The 13,208-nt window shown below is 64.9% G+C and overlaps 1 protein-coding gene across 2 annotated transcripts; it reads right to left on the reverse strand.

Moving 5' to 3' along the window:
• Positions 1-213: 213 nt before the first annotated feature.
• Positions 214-7,397, reverse strand: SEMA3B (semaphorin 3B). 2 transcript variants are annotated; one of them, XM_075096249.1, is made up of 18 exons: positions 7,345-7,397; positions 5,423-5,562; positions 4,456-4,613; positions 4,309-4,371; positions 4,105-4,224; positions 3,937-4,030; positions 3,729-3,848; positions 3,266-3,411; positions 3,057-3,171; positions 2,905-2,974; positions 2,673-2,817; positions 2,348-2,567; positions 2,166-2,257; positions 1,958-1,999; positions 1,699-1,856; positions 1,532-1,587; positions 1,318-1,457; positions 214-1,239 (listed from the first exon to the last, which is right to left on the reverse strand). In XM_075096249.1, exons 2-18 carry the CDS (start codon positions 5,526-5,528, stop codon positions 799-801), a joined length of 2,286 nt encoding a protein of 761 aa, XP_074952350.1. In that variant the 5' UTR covers positions 5,529-5,562; positions 7,345-7,397; the 3' UTR covers positions 214-798. The 2 variants fall into 2 exon arrangements, with proteins under 2 accessions (XP_074952350.1, XP_074952351.1); XM_075096250.1 differs by having other exon boundaries at positions 220-1,135.
• Positions 7,398-13,208: the final 5,811 nt, after the last annotated feature.

Below are 13,208 nucleotides of genomic sequence, written 5' to 3' on the forward strand. Positions count from 1 at the left end.
TTCAGTTTTTGTCTTCCAGAAGTGAAAGTGTGGAGGGCTGTAACTCTGGGGGGACCCCAGTGGCCTTAGCAATGTCCCCATGGGACTTGGTCCCCCCAGGTACTGCTGAGCACCAACCCCCCCCTTGGCTCAAGGTGCCAGTGGGGCTCCGTGCTGTAGGGCACCAGCCTGCCCACCCGGAGTGCTCCCTGGGGCTCTGGGGCAGACGCAGGACCCGGGGCTGAATCCTCTGCTTTATTGTGCTCGATTAGTACAAGCCCCACCGTGCCACTGCTCTGCACTCGGAGTGCTGGGCACCACCTCTGTGCCCCCCCCCACACCTCTGCCCCAGGCACCCCTCCTCCTGCCAGGTACCCCATGTCCCACCAGCGCCTGTCCTGCCCCTCCGGGGTCCCACTCCCACCCACAGCCCCCTGGGACCCAAGGGTGGCCCTGCTGCCCTGTCCCCTCATGCCCGGGGTAGAGGGGTGCAGAGCCTGGCCCTGCTGCCCCCTGCACTGGGGCGGGTTTACATTCATCCGTAACAGTTGTTAATAAATATTTCAGTGACTCTGCGGTGCTAGCAGCCGGCTGGGTCCCCCCACTGGTGCTGGAGCCTATGGCATGGGTGGCCAGCAGCCCCTTGGGATGAGGGCGGTCAGCCTGGCTGCCTTCCTGGCTCCAGAGCTGCAGTCCCCTGCTGCTGCCCACATCCAGCTCCAGTGCTGCTGGTGGGGCAGCCGAGGCTGGTGGGGGGCTTTGCCCCTGCCCGTGGCCCTGCTCCTAGGCAGAGCCTGGCACCTGGGGCCGGCCCTGGGGTCACCAGGGGGAAGCACTGCGGGGACCCCGCTCGGCCCGTGGCCCCTCATGGGTGCGCCGGCGCCGGGCTTTGCGTGGCTCCTCCCCCTGCCCACGGCCAGGCGGTCCGGAGTAGGTGCGGGAAGGTGGTGGGGGTCTTCCTCGGCTCCAGAGCCGCTGGCAGACCCTGTCCGAGGCCCCAAGTGGCAGGCGCTCCACCAGCTGGAGGAAGTCCCGGTACCAGACCTTGTGGCCAGGGGGCCCGACGGCGAGCTGGGGGTCACCAGCAGGGCCCATGCCTGCAGCCTGTCGTGTGCTGATCACCTCCAGGGAGAGCCGCAGCAGGGGCTGGGTAAAGCTGTGCTCGGTGGCGTGGCAGAGGTAGAGGCCTGCGTCGGAGCGCTGCACACTGCGCAGCAGCATGCCCCTCTCTGTCCGCACCACCCGCTCGTCCACCTGCACCTGTGGCACCCACGGGGACAGGCAGTCAGTTTGGCACAGCATGGCCCTGCTGGTGGCACCTGGCTGGGGAGAGCCTACCTCTTGCTGGGGGTCATCTGGGTTGTGCTGGTACGTCCAGAGGACATGGGCTTGCAGGGATTTGGGGATACACTCCAGGAAGGCGGTGCTGCCCTCTACCCCATATTGCTGCTTCTGGGGCACACTGCCCTGACGGGGGTCTGGGGGGACACAGCCCAGCCATCAGCCCCCTGCCCGGGCTGGCCTGACCCCCCCCGGCTGGGTCCTGGCTCACCTTCGGAGCAGAGCACATTGGGGTCACCGTTGCGGATATCCTGCCGACGGAAACGCCTGTGGGAAGGCAGTGGAGGAGTGGGGGCTACAGCAGCATAACTTACCCCCCTCACTGTGGCCTCGGGGCAGGCTGTCTGCCCCAGTGCTGCACACTGGCATATCACCTACCTTTTGGTGTTGGGCACATAGCGGGTGCAGGTGGTGCCATCCCAGGCACAGTATGGGTCCCGGGCCAGGCAGCACTCAGCACAGGCTTTGCCGTAGGCACCGCAGCGGTGCAGGGGAAGCTGGGCCAATGCTGAGGCCGAGCCGGCATAGAGCTGTTGCTGGTGAGGGCAGAGAGTGGAGCTGAGCACCCCAGCACTATAGTACTGCGCCGGGCAGAGCCATGACAGGACACAGGGACACACCCAGGGTCCTACCTTACCCTCTTGGAGGAGAGCTGCAGGCTGGTGATGGGGGAGGCATCCTGCAGGCAGAATGCAGGCAGGAGTTAGGGCGTGTGGGGAGACCCAGGCATCCAAGCTGCTGGCTCCCACATCCCAGCAGATGGAATGCCCTTGCATGACCTGGTAGCAGCACAAGGGGGTGCCAAGAGGGGGCTGACTGGGGGTGTGCAGAGACCTCTCCCTCACCTGGAAGACCTGCAGCTCCTCCAGCAGCAGTGGCTCCATGCGGTGCCAGCTCTCCTTGGGCACTGAGACCACCTTCAGCACCGTGCCCACGTCTGCAGTCAGGGAGGGTTGAGGCCAGGGGTCCCAGCCCTAGCATCCCCCAGCTCTCACCCCCCCACCCCAGCCCTGGGGTCACCACGTGCCTGTGCCAATGAAGAGGACGTCGTAGTGGCCATCAGCAGCAGTGACACGATCCACAGCGATACGGGTGAAGGTGTAGGGCACGGTGGCTTGCAGGAAGAGGGGGCGCTGGTTGTGGGGCAGCACAGGGTTGTACATTAGTGGGTGGTGCCGGGCAAACTGGATCACCTCGTCTGGGAAGTCCTTGGTGGAGCCGAAGGTGCCAAAGGTTTTGCTGGGGCACTGTGGGGAGGTGGCGCTGGCTGAGCAGGGTCTTGCTCCCCACGCCCCCCACCCCAGGTACCAGCACCCCACCAGCACCAGCCTGGACACCCCTGTGCCACATACCATGCCTGGGCGGGGGTAGGGCACGCGCCCCTGGTATGACACCCACTGGTAGTTGGGACCCTCCTTATGCGCGAAGGGGCCCAGGAAAGCCCGGCGGATGTCGGCCATGGTATAGATGCAGACGGCTGAGCCCTGGAAAATGGAGCTGGTGGGAGAGAAAGGGGACAATGTGAGGGGAGAGGGGGGCACTGCTGGGCATGGGGCGGGGGGGGAAGTGGGGAGGTGGCTTGACCTGGAGGTGGAGAAGACGGCGTAAACCAAGGGGTTGCGCTTGTCCCTTGTCTGCAGCAGAAAGACATCCCCTGCGAGCCAGGAGAGTGTCGTCACTGCCCCGATGTGCCAGGGCCTCCCGTGGGCACCCTGGGGGGCCACCCCCCAACTCACGGAGTTCATCAAAGTGGGTGTCTGCCCCGTCAGGTCCTGGCACGGCACAGACGAGACGAGCCTTCAGGAAGGTCGTCCACTTGTTCACCAGGCTGCGCTGCCCGCCCACATCATTCTGCCGGGAGAGGGAGGGAACCAACGTCAGCAGCAACAGGTGGCACCCATGGGCACCCCCAGCCACCAACCCACCCGCCCACGGGTTGTCTCACCCGGCAGATCTGGCCGATGCGGGCGAAGCTGGTCTTGCCCAGCCCCTGCTGCCGCTCCACTGCGGTCTCACGGAAGAAGAAGTAGATCTTGTCGTCATCAGGGTCCTCACTCTCCGGCACCCAAAAAACAGCCACGAACTTGGGCTCTGGGGGCAGAGGGGTGCCACCTCCAGTGCCCCTGCTAGCTCTGCTCCCGAGGCACCCTGGGGCACCCACCAGGGTCCCAGGGGTGTGCAGACCCACCCCTGCCAAGCTGCAGGGCAGAGGCAGAGAAAGGGTGGGACCCCACTGGGCACTGGGAGTCTGTGGAGGGTACAGGGACCCCCCAAGTCACCCTCCACAGGCTGTGGAGGATGGGGTGCACCTGAGCCTAGAGGACTTGCTGCCCTGATGCCTCCAGGGAGCAGTGATGTTGTGCCGGGGTGCCGGCAGCCCTGCCGCCCTCCCACTCCCCGGCACTGACCATTGAGCCAGCGGGAGTCATGCTGCTCGGTGCGGATGGAGGGACGCTGGCCCAGACTCCGGAAAATGGTAAAGTCACGGCCCATCAGATCAGTGGCCACCCCGGAGTAGAGTTCCTCACCTGGCAGATACCAAGGGAAGTATTACGGGGGAACCCCCAGCATCCCCCTGCCTCACTGCCCCCTGTGCCGGGCTCAGCTCTCCCTTACCCACAAGGACAGAGGCAGCTGCATGCTGGGGGTCATATGGGCTCTTCCCCTTGCCATCCTCGGCACGCCAGGGGTCCAGCTTGAAGATAGGCTCCTGGACGGGGGTAAGGATCAGAGGCAGATGGGTGGTGGCAGGCGGGGGCCATGGTGGTGCTGGGGGGGGCTCACCTCTGTGTGCTGGCTGGCCTCCACAAAGGCGCAGACGGGGTGGAAGGCACCGGTGCCGCAGGCATATAGGTGGGTCCGGTTGTAGGGGTGCAGGATCTTCACAAAGTTCATGCACTCAGCCTGGGGGAAGAGGGCAACGGGAGGCAGTGTTAGGGCAGCCCCCTGGCACAGCCCTGGCATCCCCCAGCACCTCTTGGCACTCACGGTGATGTCCTTGCCAGCCCAGTTGCACTCCTCCCTCCACTCCACTGGAGCTGGCCAGTAGATCTGCGGGGGGAGAGGGGGACACTCACAGCCCTGGGGTGCATCTGGGGCCACCCCGTCAGCATCCCCTGTCCCCACCCCCATTACCTTCCTGTCCCGCTGGCTGATGTCATCCAGGGCCAGGGAGAGGAGGTAGTTCTGGGCGCCAGCGAAGAGGCGGCCGCGTTCCTCGTCCAGCAGCAGGGCCTCATAGCAGCATGACCGCTCCAGCGCAAAGAGGCGCAGCCCGTGGCGAGCCTGCAGCTCTGCCAGGACCCGCCAGCACTGCTCAGTCCAGTCCCACCGTGGCACTCGCTGCTACCCGGCAAGCTCCCCTGCCCCATACACATGTCCCAGGGGGACCTGGGTCTGGCCATGGCCCCCCTGCCATGTCACCCCCTCCCCCAAACCTGTCGCACTGGCTTGGCCAGGTTCACCAACCCCATGGCAGTACAGCACCCATCTCCACACCAGCCTGATAACAATCCCTGTGCTGTCCACCCTGCCAGCAGGCAGCAATGGAGAAGGGGCCATTCCCTGCCCCGTGGAGCTAATCCCACCATGACGGGAACAAACATCCCTTTGTCAGGCTGGGAGGAAAGTGCCGCTGGACAAAGCCCACTGCACTGTGCCAGAGCCCATGGGGTGACCAGTCGGGACATGGCACCAGTTCCCCGGCCAGCACAGAGTCCCCGCCAGGCATGGCACAGCCGGGACTCAGGAGTGCCGCCATGGTGCACCACAGGGAGGCATGCACCTGAGCCAGCACATGCCAGGGACTGAGAGCAAAAGCCCAAGCCCAAGCACGGCCCCGAGGGCAGGCAGGTGGCCCTGGCGGGGGCTGGCATTAAGTGAGGAACCCAGCAGCCCACACCAATGCCTGGCAGCCCATGGGGAGGGCAGCTACCAGTGCCAGTGAGGCGGCAGTACAGGGGTTTCACACTCCTCCTGCCATGCTGCACCTTAACCCCCCCAGAATGCTCCCATCCCCTGGGACGATGCTGGGTGCTGACACGGCACTGGTGCACCCATGCCCAACCATGCGTACCCCACCCTGCCCATGTCCCACACTTACCAGGGAAGGCTAGCTTGAGGCGGGGGGTGGCAGCCGGTGGGGGGTGGCCAGTGGTGGCAGCAGGGCCGCGCAGCAGCAGCAGGAGCAGGAGCAGCGTGCAGCTCATGGCTGGGGCCTGGCTGGCAGCCCCGCAGCTGGGGCTGAGAAGTGAGACTTCAGCTCAGGTTACAGCCCCCTCCCCGCAGCCCCCAGACCATGATCCCTCCCTGGTTCTGCCAATGGGATCTGGAGAGCCCCGAGCATTGGCATAGGGCAACCCCGGCACGGCACAAGGGGACCCCTGACTGGTCTTGACCTGGTGATTATGGGGGTTACACAGGCCAGCTGTGTCCTGCCCTGGTTTTTAAGCCCCCATTAATCCAACCCTGAAACAAATGGGCTCTGGAAGCAGTCCTCCCACTCCTGCCTGAGCGGAAACTGAGGCAGCCTGGCTGAGCACCACCCAAGCCTCCCCACACCTGCCTGAGCCCTGCCTGTAGGAGAGCACTGGGCTCTGCCTGCTCCTGCCTGCAAGCACAGAGCTGTCCTGCCCCACAGGACAGCACGAGTATCAGGGTGGTGCCAGCCGGACAGGGCACCCCAGACAGGCAGCAGGCTCCTGAGCACCAGGCAATCTGGTCATGGTTGGAGTCACAGGGTCCTGTGCCTTGGTTTCCCACACTGCTACAGCCCATGCCCTTTGGCCCCCAGCCATTCTCATACCGCCCTGAGAACATGAGCTGGGTTTGGGGGGCTGTGGCTAAGCAAGTACCCACATGCCCCTGAGAGGGCCACACCAGTGTGCCCACCACCCTCACGGGTGACCACCACGGGGTAGGGGAAGAGGTCCGCTGGCTCCAGCACTGGCACTCTCCCCCCTGGGGAGCAGGAGGCGATGGTTATTGCAAGCATCACACCATCACACAGCTCCCCACCTCACCCGCCAGCCATGCCGTGGCAGCCCCAGGCAGGTGCAGGCAGCCAGGACATGCCAGCCGGCACCTCCCCAGGCTGCATGCAAAGCACAAGTCCGGCCACGCTGGTCATCAGCCCCTGGCGCAGCTGATGGGTTTCACCTGTGCCACAGCCACCGGGGCCTCACCAGGACAGTGGTGACGACCAAAGCCCTACCGTAACACTAGGGCTTGGTACAACCACCCCAGGTTCTGCCACCCCGCTCAGGCATAGCGTGAGCCAGGCCATGGTGGGTATCAGGCCAGGGGGCCATGCTTGTGTGGCAGTGCCCGGCACAGGTCTGGGCACATCTGCCTGCTGCCCTGCCCGGCCAGCCGGGGCTTGCCCTGGACTAACATGGGCAGGGGCAGCCCCCTCCCAGGCTGGCAGGGTGGAGAGCGTGGCCGGGCAGTGGAGAGCCCTGGCTGGGCGCAGTGCTGCAGGGCTGGGCTGCCCAGTGGACTGGCGCGAGGGCGGCAGGCCCTAATTGCATTTCCAGAAAGTGCCGGGACGAGGCAGGGGACCCGCCAGGCTCTGCCAGCCCCCCCGGCCGCCAGTAAGCAAGGGCCGTGGCGGGGGGCACCGGGGGTCCTCCTGCCTGCCCGGCACCTGCCAGCACCATCTGAGGGGTCAGGGCAGACCCCCGGGCACGGACCCCCAGGCCAGCTGCCCCGGCCTGATGCAGGCACGGGGGGGCAGGTTGGGGCGGGGGGGCAGCAGCGGCAGTACCGGAGACCCCCGATGCCTGCACTGGCAGATCCAGCCCCTCAGTACCAGCCCCGACACGGACCCAGCCCACCGAGACCCCCTGTGCCAGTCCGGGCGGAAGCAGCCCGCCCCAGTCCCCCGGTGCCAGCCGGGACACAGACCCCACCGCCAGCCTCCCGGTGCCAGCCCGGGCAGACCCCCGACGCCAGCGCAGAGACACCGGCCCCGGGATTCCCCCAAACCCGGCAGCCCCCGCACCCTGCCTGGCCCCCAGCACCCACCTGGGTCCCGGCTCGGCTCGGCCCGGCCCGGCCCCGCCCTCCGCCGGGAGGGAGCGGGGCGGCCCCGGCGGGGCGGGGCGGGGCGGAGCGGGGCGGCGGGGGCGGGGGCGCGGCACGGCCGGAGGGGGCACGGGCACACGCACACTCGTATGCAAACACACAGACACGCGTGCAAACAGACGCATGCACAAACACCCAGGTACCCTCACACCCAGGCACACGTGTGAACACGCTCGCGGACACTTGCACACTCACACGCGTTTGCAAACAGACGTGCAAAAACGCACACATGTAAAAACACCCAGGCACACTCAGGCACGTGCAAACACACCCTCTCACACTCACGTGCAAGCACAAGCAGGCGAAATAACCCAGGCACACTCACACATACACCTGTGCTGCTACCCCACCTGCCCCACAGTGATACCCACAGTGACATCCACTGCCCCCAGGCAGAGCTGAGCACACCACACTCAGCACGAGTGGCTCAGTACACGAGTGGCCAGGCTGCCTCATCCCTGGGGTGGGCAGTTGCCAACAAGATGCTGCCTGCCCAGGTGTGGGGTGCTGGGGGCCATGCTGGGGTGTGCTGGGGCCATGCTGGGGGCGGCAGGGGGCCGGTTCTGTGTCCTGCTCAGCTGCAGCCCAGATGTCTGGCCTGGGCCCAGCCCGGAGCAAACAAAATTCCTCCACTGCCTCCCATTTTCCAGCCGCTGCTGCCAAGAATAGCAAGTGCTGAGCGGTGCCGGCAGCAGGGCCACGCGTGCCTCGGCAGGCAGGGCTTGGGGTGAGGGGGGGACACGGGCTGCCCTGGGGGCCACCGCCTGCCTTTTAGCCCCCACACCGCTGGCTGTGTCCACTTGCAGGTGCAGAAGTCTAGGAAGGCAGGTCCAGAATGAGTGGGGAGGTGGGGGTGCAGGCAGGCAGCGGGTTCTAGCTGGCAGCAGGTGCAGGTGGGCCGGCAGCAGGTGCAGGCAGGCCAGCAGTGGGTGCAGGCAGGCTGGCAGGAGGTGCAGGCAGGCAGCAGGTGCTGGCAGCCTGGCAGTGGGTGCAGGCAGGTCGGGTGCAGGTGCAGGTAGACAGCTGGTGCAGGCAGGCAGTGAGTTCAGCAGGCAGTGGGAGCCATGCCGGCAGGAACAGGCAGGCCAGCAGTAGGCAGGAGGAGCCATGCCAGGCAGGGTGCCCAGGCAATGCCCTTCCGTCTTACTGCTGGTAACCTTCCTGCTGCTGGTCTGGGTGCACTGACGTGCCAGCAGGCTGGCAGTGCCCTCTGCCCCAGCACCACCGCCCATTCTGCTCCCAGTCACACCATGGTGCCAAGCACCAGCCCAGTGTCACGGGTGGCGAGGGGGATGGCACAGTGAAGGAATAGGTGGTAAGGAAGCCACTGATACTGGTACAGCAGGGGTTACTCTGCTGCAAGACTTTGCCCAGGCACTGTGGCAGGAATTTGGGCTGGGTGGCCCCCACGGGGTTGGGCACAACATCCCTGTCCCCACTGTCTCAGCCTGTCAGGATGGCAGAGTGGGATGATGAGGACAGGGATTCTGTGCCCAACCCTGCACAGTGGGCACCTTCCTTTGCTGTGCTGGCACCATGCCTCAGTTTCCCTCCACTCAACTGGGACCTTTCCACCCAGCACCCGTGGCCAGGTGGCTGGGTGATGTCACTGTCACCCCAGCCCTGGAGCCCTGTTGGGACCTTGCTGGCAGCGGCTCTGCCTGGAGAAACCATCAGGCGTCAGAAGGGCCGGGCTCCCATCCCAGAAAGAATGGCGCAGGAGGGATGTGCCACGTCGCCTGCCGGCCACCCCTTCCTGCTCTGCTGGGTGTTCCTGGCAAGCACGGAAGCCGCTGGACGCTGATGCGGTGACAGTCCCCAGCTGGGATGCACATCACCACTGGCATCCTGCCCTTATCCCCGTGTCCGCTGCCAGCCCCACAGAGGGCAGTGTGGTGGGGTGCTGGTGGCCTGGCTCCCCACCAGCACGGGGGCGTCACTGCCGGCGGCGTGAGCAGGTGCTGGCACCTTTGCTTTTTGATCCCTTCCCTGCCGCTGGCGGATCCACGCCTGGGGATTGCTGTCTCAGTCAAATCTCCCCTGGTGGTTCCAGCCCCGGCAAGCATTGATAGCTCTGTCGGCAGCGCCCGAGCCCCCAGCGGTGTTTGCGGTAGGAAACGGCTCCTCTCCGCCTCCACAGGGCTCCTGTGGGTGGCGCGGCGGCAGGCAGTGGCCAACGGCTCCCATACCTCCTGTGCCAGGAGGTGAGCTAGCACGGCAGAGGTTGTGTCGGTGCCATTGGATGGGTGACCAGGACCAGGAGGGAGACAGGCTAGGATCGGCATCTGCTAGTCACCACGATTGGGACAAATCATGCACCCCAAACAGGAGTAGTACTTCATCAGGAGAGCCATGGCAATGCTGGGTCTGGTGGGGTGACCCAGAGTGAGGCAGCAGCAGGGCCGCCCACTGTCTCCTTGGGTGCTGGGGAGCTTCCCTCTGCCCAGGTCAAGACATCATGGCCAGGGCTAGCCAAAACCCAGGGGGACAAGGTGAGCTACATCATGCCAACTGGTGCTGTAGGTGTCCCCATGCCACTTGGGCTTGGCACGGTCCTGATGCCAGGCAAGAGATGTGCTTGTGTAGCAGAGTTGCCTTTGCCAGCACTCCCAGTGACAATGCCAGCTTGCTGGGGGGAGAGGAGGGAGCAGAGGGAGGAGAGGCATCCTCATCCCAGCCTGCGCCCATGGCCTGGGCACGGGGATACGCTCTTTGAGCTGGTACCCACTGGACCTGGCCACCCCAAAAAGCCCTTGGTGGTTTGCAACAGCACCAAAGATGTGGCTTTAGGGGTTCTTTGGAAGTCCCCCTAGCATGGGGCCCCTCACTCGCTGCCTGCGTGGCTCCTCCATTCCAGGCCAGGCTGGGTCCCCATCCTAAGCCCTGCTCCACACTGCTGCCTGTGGCTTTTCCAGTGGGGTGAGGCCAAGCACTGCCATGCCTTAAACAGGAGGGATCTCTCCCATCACCACTTTGATGGGCATGCCAGTGTCTCCTCACCAGCATGCCTGGCTCAGCTATGCACCAAGGCAGGGAAGTGGCTCTGTGTCCCTGTGGCACGTCCCTGGTGCAACAGGAGGATGTGCCAGGCAGGGGACAGAGCCCATGGGCTGCCAGGCATGCTGGTGTGAGGGCGTAGGCTGGGGGCAAGCAAACATGCCCAAGAGAGTTGCATCCTTGTAGTGCAGTGTGATGGCAATGTCCCAGGGGGTCACCAGCTCAGGGCTCACACACCCCTTCTATAGATACACTGCCTGACCCATCATCATAACACACTGGTGTGAGACCCCCACAGCAGGGACCAGCGTGGCCCTGGTGCATTCCTGCTGGGATTAGGTACTGGCTCCTGGCAGCGCCATGCCAGTGTAGCCCAGCTAATCCCTTTTTAATTGTCCCCACCCTGCGCTGGGCTGAGCTGAGCTGCCTAGCTGGGATGCTGGGTGCACCATAGTGCCTGAGCACATCTGGAGTATCATCATTGGGTATCCCTGCTATGGGACCGAGCCATGGGAGCAGTGACGAAGGAGGCATTCAACCTCCCAGTGCAGCGCAATGAGTTTTGGGGAAAGAGGGATGCTGGGCTTCTAGGGATCCCAGCCTGCTGCCCCAGGGTGACTGTTTGCCTTCGGTTTCATGGCTGCAGAGGGGCTGAGCCCCATGCGCTGAAAACCACTGAGCTTGAAGCTCCTCAAAATCATCTACATGGGGCAGGAGCCTCAGTGAGCTATGATGCCCTGACCCTGGAACGTGGGGTCTCTGCCACCAGCCTGGCTCCCTCCCTGTACCGAGGGGAGATGCTGACTGAGCTTCCCTGTCTGCTGCCTTGCCCCAGCTCCTCCAGCCCTGCTCTGTGCCACACTCACCAACAGCAACGAGCCCCTCCAGGCTTTAAAAATAGGCTGGTGTCCCTGCCACGGGGTCGGTAATTTTAGCTGGGGTGTGTCTCACCAGGAAGCATGCAGGACCAATTCCTCTGCTCTGTCTGGCCCAGCAGCATCTGTGTCCAGGGATGATGTCAGCCCCTCGCTGCCCACTTGCTTGTCCCTGCCCCAGGACAGTGCTCGGCAGCATGGCCTGGCTGTGACCACCTCAGGCACGAGCAATGCCAGGCAGGCTGGCGAGGGCAAGGGAGTGGGGACAGGGGTGCCCAGGTACCCCCTGAGCCTGCCCACTCCCCATCCAGGGCATCTTGTCCCCAAAGCCAGCGGCACAGGGGAGCGCAGCAGCCCACTGCCATGTCACTCAGTAGCACTCAGCCAAGTAGTGGCAGCAGGGGGGTCCCAGTACCCTGGCCTGCCCACCCTCCTCCGCTCACCCCAGCCCCCCAACACAACAGCCACTTCAGATCGCCTCCCACGGTGCTCCTGCAGAGCCACAGCGGCTGGGAAGGCTGGGGGGTCGCCACTGAGCATAATGCGGCTATTGACAGGCAAGCCGGCAGTGCTGGAGCAGCACAATAGGCCCTTGTGTGCCAGCCCAGCTCCTGCTCCTGCCCAGCCCGGTGCCCAGCGTCGGGCTCCCCTCTTCCCTGAACGGCTCAGAGCTCGCCCAGGTGCCAGCCAGTGCAAGCCCTGCCTGGGGCCAAGCCGGCAAGCATGGTGAAGGAGCCAGGGGTGGGAGGACTTTTGGTGGACCCCCCTTTACTATAAACCAGCACCCTGGGGAAGGGGCATTTTTTGGGAAGCTCCACAACGTGGCCATGCTGGCCCTGGCTGCCCTGGCTGGGACAGGACTTGGGAGTCCCCACTCAGCCATGGGCTGATGGGGATAAGGAGATAGCATGTGCCCAGCATTGCCCCCACTTTGTCTCAGGACTGTGTCTGAGCCCACTGGCACCCAGCACCTGCCAAGGGGGGACCAGGATCTGGCATCCACCCAGGGAGCTCCACCGCCCAGGCGCCCTGACCCCACAGCCCCTTCGGCAGGGCAGCTCAGTGCCCTGTGGCTGCCATCTCACCTGCTGTGGAGCATGGGGTCTGCCAGAGCTTGCCTGCCTCTTCGCCCAGCGGGTGAGCCAGGGCTGTGGCTGCCGCCTGCTCTTTAAACCCCAAATCCCTGGTGCTGGGCGCTGGTCCCGCCGGCAGCGGGGGCGGAGGGAGGGGACACAAAGCCCCGGTCCCTGCTCCCAGGGCCGGCACCAACAAAAGGCGACTGTGTCCCATGTCCTCCCTGTGCACTCAGCAACCCAGCCAGCTGCTCGGGGGCAGCCCCTTGGGACGTCAGGGCTCCCCAGGGTGCCACCACCCCCTCTGTCTGTGCTGGGAAGGCGAGAGAGGTGCAGGTGAATTCTGGGTTCCTGATCACAGCCATGGAGCATCTCGATGTCCCCAAGGATCTGTCCCTGCCTGCTCTGTCCTGTCCCTGCCTGGAAGAGTGCCAGGGTGAAGGTGCTCATTGCCCTTCCCCCACCTCATCTCTCCTGCAAAGCCCGGCCCAGTGGGGCTGGAGGAGGAGGAAGGGGACGTGGCTGCTGCCGTGGTGCCTGTGCCCAGGGGACTCACCCAGTGGGACCACCAGAGCCCTGCCCTGCTGGGGCAATGGGGCCAGGTGGCTGCCTGCGAAACATCCTTGTGGTCTGAAGGCTGGGAGCAGCCTGTGCCACCTCATTAATGCGGGGTAAATGTGTAATGAGCTCTCTGTCGGGCCGGCGCAGTTAGAGCTGCATGGCTCCTCTCGCCCACCTGGCATGCTGGGAGTTGCAGATGCAGTGGCTTTATCCTGGCAGGAGCCACACAGCCAGGGCAGGAGAGAGAAGAAAGGTCTGTCTTCTGGCTGGACATGTCAGAGTGACTTCAGCTGGAAGG

Source organism: Phalacrocorax aristotelis, chromosome 6 (genome assembly GCF_949628215.1).
Source record: "Phalacrocorax aristotelis chromosome 6, bGulAri2.1, whole genome shotgun sequence".
Classification (NCBI taxonomy): Eukaryota; Metazoa; Chordata; class Aves; order Suliformes; family Phalacrocoracidae; genus Phalacrocorax; species Phalacrocorax aristotelis.